The following is a 15579-nucleotide window of genomic DNA, read 5'->3' on the forward strand; positions in this document are numbered from 1 at the left end:
ATATAATCCCCTGATGATATCGCCAATAGCTATTACATACGTTTTGCAAAGTTCATAAATTGATAGTGAACAAATGTCTACCTTTATTGAAAGAGGCAAATAAACAACTGTATCGGCGAGTTATTCCGTTCGCCATTTGCAAAAACATGTGATCAGCTGTTTCCTGTGACGTCACAAACGGTGATCACTGTGATTGCTTCCTGTTGTTTAAAAAGCAACACGGTACACAAGGAAATGAGCACCGATAATTACGGGCTGATTGGTATTGTCATGTTTACACAAACATTTTCAAGTTGTGGGTGCTTAGCGATCGTGTTGGGAGTAGGGGCTTAATTCCTTTGTTTTCGAGAGATTAGTTTAATAAACTGGAGAAGCCTGTGAGTAAGTGATGGTCATTCAATGTGTTCATAGTATGATAGTTTATTTAATTCAATTGGATTAACATACAATAGTGGTGTAAAGGGGGTTATAAAAGTTGGTATATTTTTACTGACTGACAATCTCATCACGAATTTGAAATGAAAACGCCATGCTTACGATGCTGAATTCAAACTGCGAGTCTTCGCTCTAGCTGATATATTTTCTCACGGGTTCATAATTCTATATACACCGATTCACAAAATGGCGCTTGGTTGTTGATGGCAACATATAACGATCATTATGAGATTAAAAATTACCAAGAGAAACGGCTTCCCACATTATGAAAGTGGATGACTGGTTTGTTAAATCTTTATTAGAAATAATAATGACTTTTTCAATATAATTACAACGTTTTTCATCTTATATTTTTTAATATCTGCAAGTACCGGCACGTGTCTTGCAGTCCGACTTCGTAGTGTTTTTTGCCTTTCACTTCCTGGTTCGGCTTATCTGCGGGTCATATCATTTTCTCTCGTATTTCAATGGTCAAGTTAGCACCTCGGCTTATCTACAGGGTCGGCTTATCCACGGTCATATACAGTAAGGGACCCTGTCTTATCTTCCCCTTCTCCACTGTGGGTACATGGTATATGGGGAAATCAAGGTAAGGGACCATGTCTTATGTTCCCCTTCTCCACTGTGGGTACACAGTATATGGGGAAATCAAGGTAAGGGACCATGTTTTATCTTCCCCTTCTCCACTGTGGGTACACAGTATATGGGGAAATCAAGGTAGGGGACCATGTCTTATGTTCCCCTTCTCCACTGTGGGTACACAGTATATGGGGAAATCAAGGTAAGGGACCCTGTCTTATCTTCCCCTTCTCCACTGTGGGTACATGGTATATGGGGAAATCAAGGTAAGGGACCCTGTCTTATCTTCCCCTTCTCCACTGTGGGTACATGGTATATGGGGAAATCAAGGTAAGGGACCATGTCTTATGTTCCCCTTCTCCACTGTGGGTACACAGTATATGGGGAAATCAAGGTAAGGGACCCTGTCTTATCTTCCCCTTCTCCACTGTGGGTACATGGTATATGGGGAAATCAAGGTAAGGGACCCTGTCTTATCTTCCCCTTCTCCACTGTGGGTACATGGTATATGGAGAAATCAAGGTAAGGGACCATGTCTTATCTTCCGCTTCTCCACTGTGACCCTGGTACACAGTATATAGAGAAATCAAGGAAAAGACCCAGTCTCACCCTACCTGAGTTTGTTGCCAGTCCTGATGCCAAAGACGGTCTGTGTGAGGAACCAGTTGTCAGCCTCCAGCTGTACATCGGAGAGGTCTGGGAATTGGGTCATCGTGCAGGTGATCACATCACTGGCATCTGTGTCAATCATAAGGTGTCAATGAAACATCTTTGGGAAGTAACACACTGGCTGTGCACTTATCCATGATTCAATTCCTCTGTACAAGACGTTAAGTAATTCAAGTGCCACCAACCATCCATAGTGTGGTATCTGTACAGTTTCCCATCTTCCTGCAGTGTCGCCACCTGACATCTCTGTGGGTCAAGCTGGACATATACCCTGCCACTGTACTGGCCACTCTGAAACAACACCATCACAGAAACATGCATTCCACAAGTGTCTAGATCACTGTCTTGAAGTGACCTCACATCAACACCAGTAACTAAGGCAGCCAGGGATAAGTTGTAACACTGCATTTGATAAGCTTAGAAAATTAAGAAAAGGGGGCCTTTATTTGAAAGTTTAATTTTGACATTAGGTCAAGCAGGCAAGAACAGGCTTAATCCAAAAGCAGATGCGATTAAAACCTTTCAGAAAAAAGTTTACTGGGCAAAGCACATCCTGTTAAAGTCATAATTGTTTCTGGATAGTGCATGCATGTTTTGGTCATGAAGGTTCTCACCTTCGCAATGGCTGGCAGACACTGGACCAGAACAGTCCTGAAATCCACTGATGGAAGGGGAGATAACTCTGTCTCTAATTTCTCTCCACCAATGAACATGGTGACATGATGCTTCTCGATGTTCAGCCACAGAATAAAGTGGACAGATCCATCATCTGGCCTGGAAGTATGGAAAAAATATGTTCACTTGGTCAAGATGATATTTAGAAGATGGAGTAAATGAGTGAACTTTGTTTACACTGCAGTCATCAATATTCCAGTTGTATCTTCTATAAGTCTTGGCTAGGAAAACCAGTGGCAGATAGCATGGGCAACACCCACTTGTTTGGTGACAACCGACCTCATTCCATGCCGAATGTCTTCCTAGTCCACGAGAGTGTTAAGGTGTCGTCAGCAGGTAGGAAGGTGCACATTGGGGAAAAGAAGTTGCTCAAAGTTTGAAAAAAAAACTATCAACAAATTTGACTCCTGTACTTGCAGGTTATGGACAGAAAACAAACCTAGTCATTGTTCATATGAACACTTACAATAACTTCAATAACATTTGTTGTAAGGTCTGACCATTGTTGACCCATCATTGATATTTTCCAATTGGAGTGCCTCAAAAGAGTCCCTTATCATACTTCTATATGTATTCCCAAACTGACATTCCTATAACAGTCATTGCATTCCTGCACCTGGATGATATGAGGATGTTGTCTGTGATGACGTAGACGTCGCTGGGCGGACAGTTGTGCACCAGGGCGTGCACGGGGCCAATGTCTTTACTCTTCACCTTTGCTAGGTCTGGAACATAAAGTAGCTGACTTTACCATTCTCAGCTCCCCATTGCAATATACAGCCAAAATGCTGAAAAGATTCCTTGATCCAAAAGATCTTGCTACAACATTAATACAGCACCATCTACTACACTAGAGCACCATCTACTATACTACAGCACCATCTACTACACTACAGCACCATCTACTATACTACAGCAACATCTACTATACTACAGCAACATCTTCTACAGCACCATCTACTATACTACAGCACCATCTACTATACTACAGCACCATCTACTATACTACAGCACCATCTACTATACTACAGCAACATCTTCTACAGCACCATCTACTATACAACAGCACCATCTACTACATTACAGCACCATCTACTATACTACAGCACCATCTACTACACTACAGCACCATCTACTATACTACAGCACCATCTACTACACTACAGCACCATCTACTATACTACAGCACCATCTACTATACTACAGCAACATCTTCTACAGCACCATCTACTATACTACAGCACCATCTACTACACTACAGCACCATCTACTATACTACAGCACCATCTACTACACTACAGCACCATCTACTATACTACAGCACCATCTACTATACTACAGCAACATCTTCTACAGCACCATCTACTATACTACAGCACCATCTACTATACTACAGCAATATCTACTATACTACAGCAACATCTTCTATAGCACCATCTACTATACTACAGCACCATCTACTATACTACAGCAACATCTTCTCCAGCACCATCTACTATACTACAGCACCATCTACTATACTACAGCAACATCTACTATACTACAGCACCATCTACTATACAACAGCACCATCTACTATACTACAGCACCATCTACTATACTACAGCACCATCTACTATAAAACAGCACCATCTACTATACTACAGCACCATCTACTACACTACAGCACAAACTACTATACTACAGCACCATCTACTATACTACAGCACCATCTACTATACTACAGCACCACCTACTATAAAACAGCACCATCTACTATACTACAGCACCATCTACTATACTACAGCACCATCTACTATACTACAGCACCATCTACTACACTACAGCACCATCTACTATACTACAGCACCATCTACTACACTACAGCACCATCTACTATACTACAGCACCATCTACTATACTACAGCACCATCTACTATACTACAGAGCCATCTACTATACTACGGCACAATCTACTACACTACAGCACCATCTACTATACTACAGCACCATCTACTATAAAACAGCACCATCTACTACACTACAGCACCATCTACTATACTACAGGAACATCTACTATACTACAGCAGCATCTACTACACTAGAGCACCATCTACTATACAACAGCACCATCTACTATAAAACAGCACCATCTACTACACTACAGCACCATCTACTGCACTACAGCACCATCTACTATACTACAGGAACATCTACTACACTACAGCACCATCTACTACACTACAGCACCATCTACTATACAACAGCACCATCTACTATAAAACAGCACCATCTACTACACTGCAGCACCATCTACTATACTACAGCACCATCTACTATAAAACAGCACCATCTACTATACTACAGCACCATCTACTACACTACAGCACCATCTACTATACTACAGCACCATCTACTATGCTACAGTACCAGCTACTATACAACAGCACCATCTACTATAAAACAGCACCATCTACTACACTACAGCACCATCTACTATACTACAGGAACATCTACTATACTACAGCAGCATCTACTACACTAGAGCACCATCTACTATACAACAGCACCATCTACTATAAAACAGCACCATCTACTACACTACAGCACCATCTACTGCACTACAGCACCATCTACTATACAACAGGAACATCTACTACACTACAGCACCATCTACTACACTACAGCACCATCTACTATACAACAGCACCATCTACTATAAAACAGCACCATCTACTACACTGCAGCACCATCTACTATACTACAGCACCATCTACTATAAAACAGCACCATCTACTATACTACAGCACCATCTACTACACTACAGCACCATCTACTATACTACAGCACCATCTACTATGCTACAGCACCAGCTACTATACAACAGCACCATCTACTATAAAACAGCACCATCTACTACACTAGAGCACCATCTACTATAGTACAGCACAATCTACTATACAACAGCACCATCTACTATAAAACAGCACCATCTACTACACTAGAGCTACTATACTACAGCACCATCTACTATACTACAGCACCATCTACTATACTACAGCACCATCTACTACACTACAGCAACATCTACTATACTATAGCACCATCTACTATACTACAGCACCATCTACTACACTACAGCACCATCTACTATACTACAGCACCATCTACTATACTACAGCACCATCTACTATACTACAGCGTCATTTACAACACAACAGCACCATCTACTACAGCACCATTTACTTTACTACCGTACCATCTGGTAGAGTCCTCTTGCAGATGCAGTATGTAGCTGAATCCGTGGCGGCCCTCCTCTCACACCAGTAGATGCACTTGTGTACTGGGTCCATGCACACGCTGACCACCTCCGCACCAGCCGTGGCGTTGCACAGGTCAAACTCAGCGTAGACTGACCACATGTACTCCTCATCAAACTTCCAGCACTGCACATGGCCGCTTCTCTGCACCTGGGGGCACAGGAGTCACAGTACTGCACAGGGTTCTGTACACAGCCATCCCTAAGTCTCAGCATGTATGTGGCAACATTCCTATCACACTGTTTTCACACAGCATGAAATGATACTGAACCATTCAGTTCATCAGTGCTAATATAATAATGTTAACATCTCCCCCGAATCCTATTATGTTGCACAGGTAATCCCTATAATATTAGTTTGTTTAGAGCACTGTATTGAATCATTTTTAATTTAATACAGAAAACATATGATGCATCCCCAAACATATTAGTCATCCTCGATTATGCAGTGTCTTATATCAGCCTTCTGTTATGGTAACTGCCCCGGGCTCACCGCTTCCAAAGCTAAGCTATAACAACAAGCAGGTCCAGGGAATAAATCGTAGTACTAACAGAATGGAGATATTTGACAATGCACAATAGCTTGATGTGGCATATGATGATAATGACTATTATTGAATAGTGGACTTTTAGCTATCGGAATGAAGCATCAACAATTCAGAGAGTGATTTATCATTCTGTTTAATGACATTCCAGAACAATGTAAATTGTGATGCGATAACTCTAATTTTCAAACTTGATGTGTATTTTTAGTGCATTAGGAGTCCCTGCAGGGATCACTCCAATGTTCTGATATATTGGCTAACTTTTGTCAGGGTAACGATATTGGGAAAGGAGGGATGGACAGCATCCATTCCTATAATACCCTTCCAGCTTTGTGGCAGGGGATAATAGAAAACCTTTTTCAACATGTTTTTACCTCATGTTCTTATGAAGCAGCACACAAGCTAAATGAGTCTCACACAAGAACAATATGTCAGTTACACCATTGCAGATCAGATTTATTGTCAAGAAAGCCTTGTCATTAGTCAGACCAGACTTTTGTGACATCACATCACTACAACTCAATACATCACTGTAGCTCAGCACATCACTGCAGCTCAGCACATCACTGTAGCTCAGCACATCACTGTAGCTCAGCATAGCACTGTAGCTCAGCACATCACTGCAGCTCAACACACCACTGTAGCTCAGCACATCACTGTAGCTCAGCACATCACTGTAGCTCAGCATAGCACTGTAGCTCAGCACATCACTGCAGCTCAGCACATCACTGTAGCTCAGCACATCACTGTAGCTCAGCATAGCACTGTAGCTCAGCACATCACTGTAGCTCAACACACCACTGTAGCTCAGCACATCACTGTAGCTCAGCATAGCACTGTAGCTCAGCACATCACTGTAGCTCAACACACCACTGTAGCTCAGCACATCACTGTAGCTCAGCATAGCACTGTAGCTCAGCACATCACTGTAGCTCAGCATAGCACTGTAGCTCAGCACATCACTGTAGCTCAGCATAGCACTGTAGCTCAGCATAGCACTGTAGCTCAGCACATCACTGTAGCTCAGCACATCACTGTAGCTCAACACACCACTGTAGCTCAGCACATCACTGTAGCTCAGCACATCACTGTAGCTCAACACACTACTGTAGCTCAGCACATCACTGTAGCTCAGCACTTCACTGTAGCTCAGCACATCACTGTAGCTCAACACAGCACTGTAGCTCAGCACAGCTCTGCACCTCAACACATCATTGTAGCTCAGCACATCACTGTAGCTCAGCATAGCACTGTAGCTCAACACACCACTGTAGCTCAGCACATCACTGTAGCTCAGCACATCACTGTAGCTCAGCACATCACTGTAGCTCAACACACCACTGTAGCTCAGCACAGCTCTGCACCTCAACACATCATTGTAGCTCAGCACATCACTGTAGCTCAGCTCAGCAAATCCTTGCAGCTCAGCACAGCACCTCAACACATCACTGCAGCTCAGCACAGCACTGTAGCTCAACACATCACTGTAGCTCAGCACATCACTGTAGCTCAACACATCACTGTAGCTCAACACAGCTGTTTAGATCACCAGGACATGTAGACAACAGCTTACTCTGGCAAAAGTTGCAGTCAACATTGACATTCAAATATTTTCTGCATAAATACTGCCGCCAAACATTCATGCCAAAGTTCAGCTTCCTCAATCTGGCATTTTGAGAGATGTTTACAGAGCCTTTTAGCAGAGAATTTAACAGCATGGTCAAAACACAAAGGTCAAAATAAGATCAAACTCTAAATACCATAATGGCCATAACTAGGTATTTTAGTATGGCCCCTGTGTCAGCAACACTAAAAATCCAATTTCAATATCTTCCATGGGGTGTCATCATTGATGGTAGCTTCATGGAGCCAGTGGCCTCAGAGGAGAAGATGTTTACAGATGCTTGAGATGGATCCGGACAATCAGGCCATGACATAAGCTCCCTTGACGTTCAGTCAGGTCAGTGGGAGATCTAGAGGTTTATGCTGAACCAACACCATGACATGAGCTCCCTTGACTTTAGTCATCAGTGGGAGATCTAGAGGTTTATGCTGAACCAACACCATGACATGAGCTCCCTTGACTTTAGTCAGCAGTGAAAGATCTAGAGGTTTATGGTGAACCAACACCATGACATAAGCTCCCTTGACTTTAGTCAGGTCAGTGGGAGATCTAGAGGTTTATGGTGAACCAACACCATGACATAAGCTCCCTTGACTTTAAGTCAGGTCAGTGGGAGATCTAGAGGTTTATGGTGAACCAACACCATGACATAAGCTCCCTTGACGTTCAGTCAGGTCAGTGGGAGATCTAGAGGTTTATGCTGAACCAACACCATGACATAAGCTCACACGAGACACTGATCTCTTGATTGTACGTCTGTTATGAAGCATCCAGCAGTTGGTTCTCACCATGAAGACTGTGTGGGGGTAGATGCCAGGGTCCAGTACATCCAGGATGGGGGAAGTCATGGACTGGTAGTAGAACCCAAGTGGTCCAGTGTCAGAAATCTACACAAACAACATCACATATCACACAAGTGAGCATCTTATGAGACATGCAACTCTACAGGGATTATTTTAAAAGTGTATGTGTGTCTCACTGATTTTATGAAAAATAGTTTCAGAATTCTCACTCAGCAACTACATGCAACATGAGTTGTGTAAAATCAGGAGGACACACAAGAATGAAACAATCGCTTTTTCAATCTCATTAAAATCAGACCTAAGTTCTCGCTCCCGCTAAACAAAGATATGAGGACAACCCATTACGGGTCGTGTCACAACGACCTTTCGCGAACTTTGACCAACCACCGAAACAACTAACAAGAAGTCGACATCAGCCAATTAGATAGCAGCTTTCTCGAGCTTTACAGCACTTGTTTCAACCTGGCAACTTCCATTTCAGGCTGCGCTTGAAAAATATGTCGACACAGTTCTCGATTAAAATTTGGAAAACTGAACAAACGAACATTCCGGGATGTCTAAATATCGTTGTGATTGTATGGCAGTGCTTCCCACATACTGTGCAACGCCTCCTACGTTCAAATGTTTATCCCACAGAAGCGAGAGATAGGCAAGAATTTGACGGAATCAGTCGTGCGGACCGTAACTGTCGTTCAGAATACCCCGTGTTAACGTTTTCGAGGTTGCATGATTAGAAATCACATTCCGACTGTCACTTTCATGATCTGGTAAGCGACGCTTTGATTGGTCGGATGAAAGGTCATTCTGACGTAACCCGTAAAATGGGATGTCCTCAGATCTTTGTTTAGCGATAGCGAGAACTAAGATCTGATTTTAATGAGATTGTCTCCTTTTTATCCACACTGCATGATCAGCTGTGGTGAAGAATTGGTGTTTGCCTTGATGTTCACAGGGTTAACAATCACATGCAGTTCAATGGAGCTAATGGGAGGCAGCCTGTGTGATTCACTCTCAGTCGCACTACTCAAAACTAGTGGCAGAGAATGCTCACACATGGAATATGAACTAGTCCAGTCACCTTAATCAGACATTAACCTTCAGAATTAATCTTGTTCATATGTTCTATTGATGAGTTCTTTGGGAGTTCTTAATTGTCTTATTTAGATAGGCTTTTAAATAAGTCAACAATTTGTAGTGTTTGTTTGCTTGTTGTTAAATGTTACACTAAGCAATATTGTAGCAATATGACAACGGCCTGTAAATAATTGAGTGTGGACCAGAAAATCAAGTGATAGATATTGTGTTAGTTTGTTTGTTTGTTGTTTAACGCCGCACTCAGTAACATTCCAGCTATATGACGGCAGTCTGTAAATAATCGAATCTTGACCAGACAATCCAGTGATTAATGTCATGAGCATCAATCCACGCAAATGGGATACAATGATGCATCAACCATGCACCCTTTCCATCCAATCCTGTTAGTTGCCTCTAACGACAAGCATAGTCGCCTCTTGCGACAAGCATGGGTTGGAGATCCAGGCATGGACATTGGGGGAGAGCACATGTCAAGGGTCACACATGTAAGCTACGGGAATAAACTCATCTTGAACTATCACTTCAATGTCGTGTCGTGACTGGGATGTGATCACTTCAATAATAGGCAGAAACCAACATTTTAAGTACACAAGTCTTTATAATGATAATAGCAAAACCCTTAAAAATGGCAATTTTCCACCAGTTGGGCGTTTGGCAAGGACTACAGGACCAGTGTCAATTTCTAATGCTGAATGGTAGTAATTAATAATCACTGAACCTTTAAGTATGTTTACATAATCAGTTGTTATAATAGTGAGACACACCCTGTGCACACACCAACAGTTACATCCTCCTCAGTGGTGTGCATCAGTGTGTGTTTTGTGTTATAATCTTCACACTACATGTAAATGAAATATTTCTATGTCAAGAGTACATGGTATGCACAGTACACATAGAGGTGCCAACTCAAAATTGAAGTAATTAGGAATGTCTAGCATGATTTGGGGACCAATATAAGATATTTTTAAAAACATAACAGTAATCACCATTAACATATGATTAAATCTATGATACTGACAAAAACAAAAACTTCAAAATGTGTAACTTGACAAGCTGAAACTTAGTGACAATGTCAGTAATAATTCCCTTGCACTACTATTGGAAAAAACCCTAATACATCAATTGTTTACACATAGTCACATTTATATATTGTCTATATATTTCAGAACCCGCTATCATCTACAGTCACCTCCACCGGCTTTACAGATAGTTAAATCAGAAGTTATCTAGGGGTGATTTTTTTAAATGTAATTCTTAATATAGCGAATATATCGAAATGATTCCATTCAAAGTCAGAGAGGAGAGAGTAAATAGTTAATCCTCTACACATACTTTGTTGCATGAACATGTTGTCATTACTTAACCAACTCATGTTATCCCACTCATACATGCAATTGTTGTTATTGTTAATCCTCCACCTACTATATATATTCTGTACCATGTTCTTGACAATGTTATAAGGATCTATACCGAAACGTCGCCTTTACAGTAATTAAAGAAGTTGTTATCCTTAAATTGTGTGTACTTTGTCATCTGTCAACTTCTAAGTAATGCCTATCAATCAATTCATGAGAATCTTACAAGCAAAAAGGCTCCTTGTCTCATTATTATGCACAAATAGACTAAAATGGAGCCACATGGAGCCTTGCCTGTTGTCTACTGGCAGGGATGAAGTCAAAGCTGAACACTTTCAGTCTGGATTTGGATGTGAGGAACAGATGACCGGGGAGTAGCCACATCTGTCCAAGTTGACCATATGTACAGCGCTTGACCACATCTTCAAATACCTTCATGATACAGAACAGATGAATTTTGTGAAAAGACAAACTGTCATATAATATTAATACCATGTCTCATTGGTAATCATTATGTTAATTATTTGAATTCTTTTGTTTTGATATATGGAGAAATGTATTATGAACTTATCATGATGTTCAAGTTAAACTAACAACTGAAATAGTGTTCCTTAATTAATAAACGGCAACATAATATGGATAAAAAAATAAAACACATTTGAATTTTGAATTGCAATTGCCCAATTGGTTAACTTCATACTCTTTGAATAATAAATGCGACTGAAATATGTTTGTTAAAATTATGTGGCTGAATCAATGTCAATGAATAATAAAGATCAGTGGTCCCTGCACAGGTTTATATCAGTCTATAGATTTTTCACAATCAGCCGACTCAGATGTCTTGTGACAACCACGGACGTATATATTCTATATACGTCTTTGTGACAACCAAAACAATGGCACGTGATGACAAGATACGCCCTCACCTCGTTTCTGTAAACAGGGAAAACATTTGTCAGTAATCTACAGTCGAAAGTCATGTCATTCAGATAGCTGGACAAGCAGAAGTTGGTTCCGCTGAGGCCACCCAGCCTCCGGCGCTGAATCCTACAGTAAAGACACATGCAGTAGATGTGCGGAAATCTTCCTGTTATTGAAAGGGACGTAACTCTAAACGAACTGGGTAAATGAACTTGTGTTCCTACGAGTGCGACCGGATTAGCTGTTTAAAGTTCAAATCCCCTCTTTTTAGCGTGTGTTTCATTTTTTACGTCTTCGTACATTATTATGAAACGTATTACATAATGAAATCATTTATTGTTTTTATTGTATTGAATATATTAAAGAAAACCTAAACTCAAGTCCTCATAATTATGACATCGTATACGACGTCACGCGACTTCATTATTGTGACGTCATAATCAGCAGAATCGGCGTAAGGTCTCATTTGACACCTCTTCACCCCAAATCTTTCTCCCTGAGCGATGGTGTGAGTATGGAGGAGGAAGATGGGGAGGATGACATCCGGGCCATCCAGAAATTGCGGAGGGAGCTGCACTGGGAACGTGAGTCCGCACGGACATTACATGTCTCAGCCAACCAGTGGAGGAACATCGTGCGGGAGGGTCTCGTGATCAACAACCAGAGAGAACAGGAAGAAGTTGAATGGAGAATCAGGTATTGTAAATGAACTTTGAGACACATGTACTTTCGCGAACAGTTCTATGGCAGAGACTATGCGCCCCGACCCGAGTTCATCTTTCAGACACCGGTTGTGGTATTAGCTATACATTCGTACCCAAAACTGTACGCTAGTCACACATTTTGTCTCAACTAAGAAATTAAAAAGACGAAATTCGAAATGATTTAAACATATTTGTATTGACTTGTCAATCTGGATTGGGAAAAACACTTCTTGCTTTCTGGACCCTTTCCAGAAATACATCCCACATATAAACATCATCATTAAAATGTAAATTAGAAAGTGTATTTACAAATGTAGCATAAAATATGGAGAAAGTATATGATGAATAAAATCGAGCACCATGAAACTAAGGGATTTTTTGGCTTGAAACAACAACCACACACACACACGCACGCGTTTTTGAAGAGAAGAATTTTGGAGTGTATTAGTTTTAGCTTTAGGAATTGTAAAATAAGTTTTATCTCTAGATCTTAGATTACTATTAGACAAAAATTCCTTTGTAAGAGAAAGTAAATCTTGAAGATAACCCTGTGCCCGTTTGTTGATAACTTTGTGAAATGTACAACGCTGTCATAACATCTTCCTCTAGAACCTAAAGGCAGCCAACCAGTGTCACAACATTGGCGAGATTTCGGTGAAACTCAGGTAAACCTGTGACAATCCTTGCTGCTCGTAATAAGAACCATAAATGTGTATCGCTGTCCCATTCTACTGACTTATATTAAAAAATATGTCCTACATACATTATATACACTTTGAAGCACAGTTTAATCTTCTGATGGATGGAACATTTTTTAAAACTTTCTCTATGATAGACGTTACATGGTTGGGCCATTTAAATTTGGCAATATCTTCATTTTTGAGTATCATCAGTTGCGGTTCATGTATAAAGCTTTGCTTGTAGGACACAATAAACACTACATGATATATCCACATGGAAGTCTTAGTGTTAACATAAACTATGATCATCTACATACATATGCTACACCGTTACGATATAAAAAGAAATAGGAGTGATCTTGGTATAACGCCAGGGAAATAGGAGTGAGTGAGTGAGTGAGCTGGGTTTAACGCCGCCTCTAACAGTATTCCAGTTATATCGCGGCGTGTCAGCTTAATGTGGGAGGAAAGCCCGAAGTGATGCAGATCTCAGACGTTTACCACCTCGGTGAAACCCAAGAGCACGGGTATAGCGCTGACAAACCTAGAAACATTATCGGGGCGAACCGGGATTCGAACCCACAACAACACACTTTTTGATAAATTTGCAGTCATGCAGATGCTGAATAATATCTTGTGGCACTGGGCCTAGTACTGAGACAAGTTGGTTTCAGGTACCAGTACCAGCGATCCTTCAACGAGATGCTGAACTTTCAGATTCAGAACTTGAAGGGCGAGATGCGGGAACTACGGCGGGGCAACAACGAGGCTAGTACCAACGCGGGAGGCGACATGCTGAAGAGGTCCCTGGCTGAGTGTCGTCTCAAAGTAAGACATCTTGATACAGATCTCAAGTCCATGAAAAGTGAGTTAGAACAGTTCAAGCTGTTTTCATTGCGTTGTCTTCCATAATCCGATAATATAATGAGATGGGTGAATTACAACATTCGTAACTGTGTCATCTACCAAAAGTTTTATTTTCACTGTGGCTATTCTAATAGAAAACCTGCAGCATGCAACCAACCTATTGTATACTTTATTCGACAATGAAACTCTTGGTTGTTTAGAAGATATTTGATTGATTTATGGTCTCACATCAGTGAAATTTAGTTGTAATAAGAGATTGTCAGCCAATAAGACATCGTTAGAACTACTTGGATGTCTATTTCAATCACTTCACAGTGCTGGAGAAAGCTGATATGAACTTTAGAGTTTTGTTTTACTGAATAATCAACATTACTTCAATACTCTAGACGGTTTCTTTAACATTAATATTTCTCAAATAACCCACAAGCACGCATGCCATTGAATGTGCGACTACGAATGGGATTTTTTCAGTGTTGTTTCTGAATATTGGTGGTGGTGCGAATGGGCCTCCGTGTGGGTACCTAAGACTATGCTAACTAAGGCCACGTTTGTCTTCAGACCTAAGGAGCATGTATGAGCGGCAGCTGGACCACGAGTCTGTGGTGTACTCCAATGTCAAGGAGAAACGGAGCGCGGTCGTCAAAGACATCTTGTTCCTGCAAAATATATGCATAAAACAACAACAGAAATTTGAAAAAGAATATTTTGCCAAACTCAGACAAAAACATGGTGAGGTTATATTTCATGATAGCAAGGGATGTTTGAGGAAGATTCGCCCAGAAGGCGTAAAATCTCATCCACCTAATGTCAGAGCCAAAGAGTCCAGCGAAAGGGTCAACGCCAAGAGGTCGGACACATCTGCTGACAGTATCGTGGCCAAAGTTTCGAATACATGCACTGATAGCATGAGGATGAAAGACAGCAATATTTCCACCAGAGACGGGGCATCCCTGAAGCACGTCACACACCACCATGGCAGGACGCAAACAGACAAAACCAGTGTGCAGTTTCAACGCAGTAAACATGGAAAGCAACACCTTGAGAGAGTGACATACAATGATGATCTATTCAATTTTTGATCATCTTGGGTTACCAACAATACGACACCCTAGGTTACCTATTCGGCTCGACACAGAAGTCATGCCCACCGTGCCTCCAGTCTTAGCTTGTTTTTGTTATCTTTAAATTATGCAGGCGTTTCGTTTGGGCAGTAGCAGTAGTATCCGTTGTGCTAATTGCAACCAGAAGCCATTTCCCATGTTATCGGGATATTATTAACAATAAACTTTTGTATTCTTTAATGAAATATGTCCGTTCTACTTGGTCGGT

General features: G+C 41.2%; 2 protein-coding genes across 4 annotated transcripts in view; one reads left to right on the forward strand and one right to left on the reverse strand.

The window, feature by feature from the left end:
- LOC124146170 overlaps positions 1–12193 on the reverse strand; it is a 32337-nt gene extending 20144 nt beyond the window's left edge. For all 3 annotated transcript variants that reach the window (XM_048399764.1, XM_048399763.1, XM_048399765.1), the window contains exons 1-8: positions 12005–12193; positions 11373–11510; positions 8614–8712; positions 5597–5807; positions 2975–3083; positions 2298–2457; positions 1869–1974; positions 1629–1752 (exon numbers count right to left, since the gene is read on the reverse strand). In XM_048399764.1, coding sequence (XP_048255721.1) covers positions 1629–1752; positions 1869–1974; positions 2298–2457; positions 2975–3083; positions 5597–5807; positions 8614–8712; positions 11373–11510; positions 12005–12142 — 1085 coding nt within the window. In that variant the 5' untranslated portion in view covers positions 12143–12193. The remainder of the gene's footprint in view (positions 1–1628; positions 1753–1868; positions 1975–2297; positions 2458–2974; positions 3084–5596; positions 5808–8613; positions 8713–11372; positions 11511–12004) is intronic.
- Positions 12194–12387: 194 nt separating this feature from the next.
- On the forward strand, positions 12388–15551 carry LOC124146206. Its single transcript, XM_046516384.2, has 3 exons — positions 12388–12695; positions 14058–14248; positions 14809–15551. The coding sequence occupies exons 1-3, from the start codon at positions 12514–12516 to the stop codon at positions 15327–15329; spliced, it is 894 nt and encodes a 297-aa protein (XP_046372340.2). The 5' UTR covers positions 12388–12513; the 3' UTR covers positions 15330–15551.
- The last annotated feature ends 28 nt before the right edge of the window (positions 15552–15579 follow it).

Source organism: Haliotis rufescens, unplaced genomic scaffold (assembly GCF_023055435.1).
Source record: "Haliotis rufescens isolate VD_foot unplaced genomic scaffold, xgHalRufe1.0.p SCAF_2, whole genome shotgun sequence".
NCBI classification, from domain to species: domain Eukaryota; kingdom Metazoa; phylum Mollusca; class Gastropoda; order Lepetellida; family Haliotidae; genus Haliotis; species Haliotis rufescens.

What these genes read in the sequence shown, in the direction of transcription:
- LOC124146206 (XM_046516384.2), top strand. Translation starts at nt 12,514, where the DNA reads ATGGAGGAGGAAGATGGGGAGGATGACATCCGGGCCATCCAGAAATTG. An exon ending in GAAGTTGAATGGAGAATCAG is followed by an intron (nt 12,696 to 14,057) that starts GTATTGTAAATG and finishes AGTTGGTTTCAG; the next exon opens with GTACCAGTACCAGCGATCCT. An exon ending in AGATCTCAAGTCCATGAAAA is followed by an intron (nt 14,249 to 14,808) that starts GTGAGTTAGAAC and finishes GTTTGTCTTCAG; the next exon opens with ACCTAAGGAGCATGTATGAG.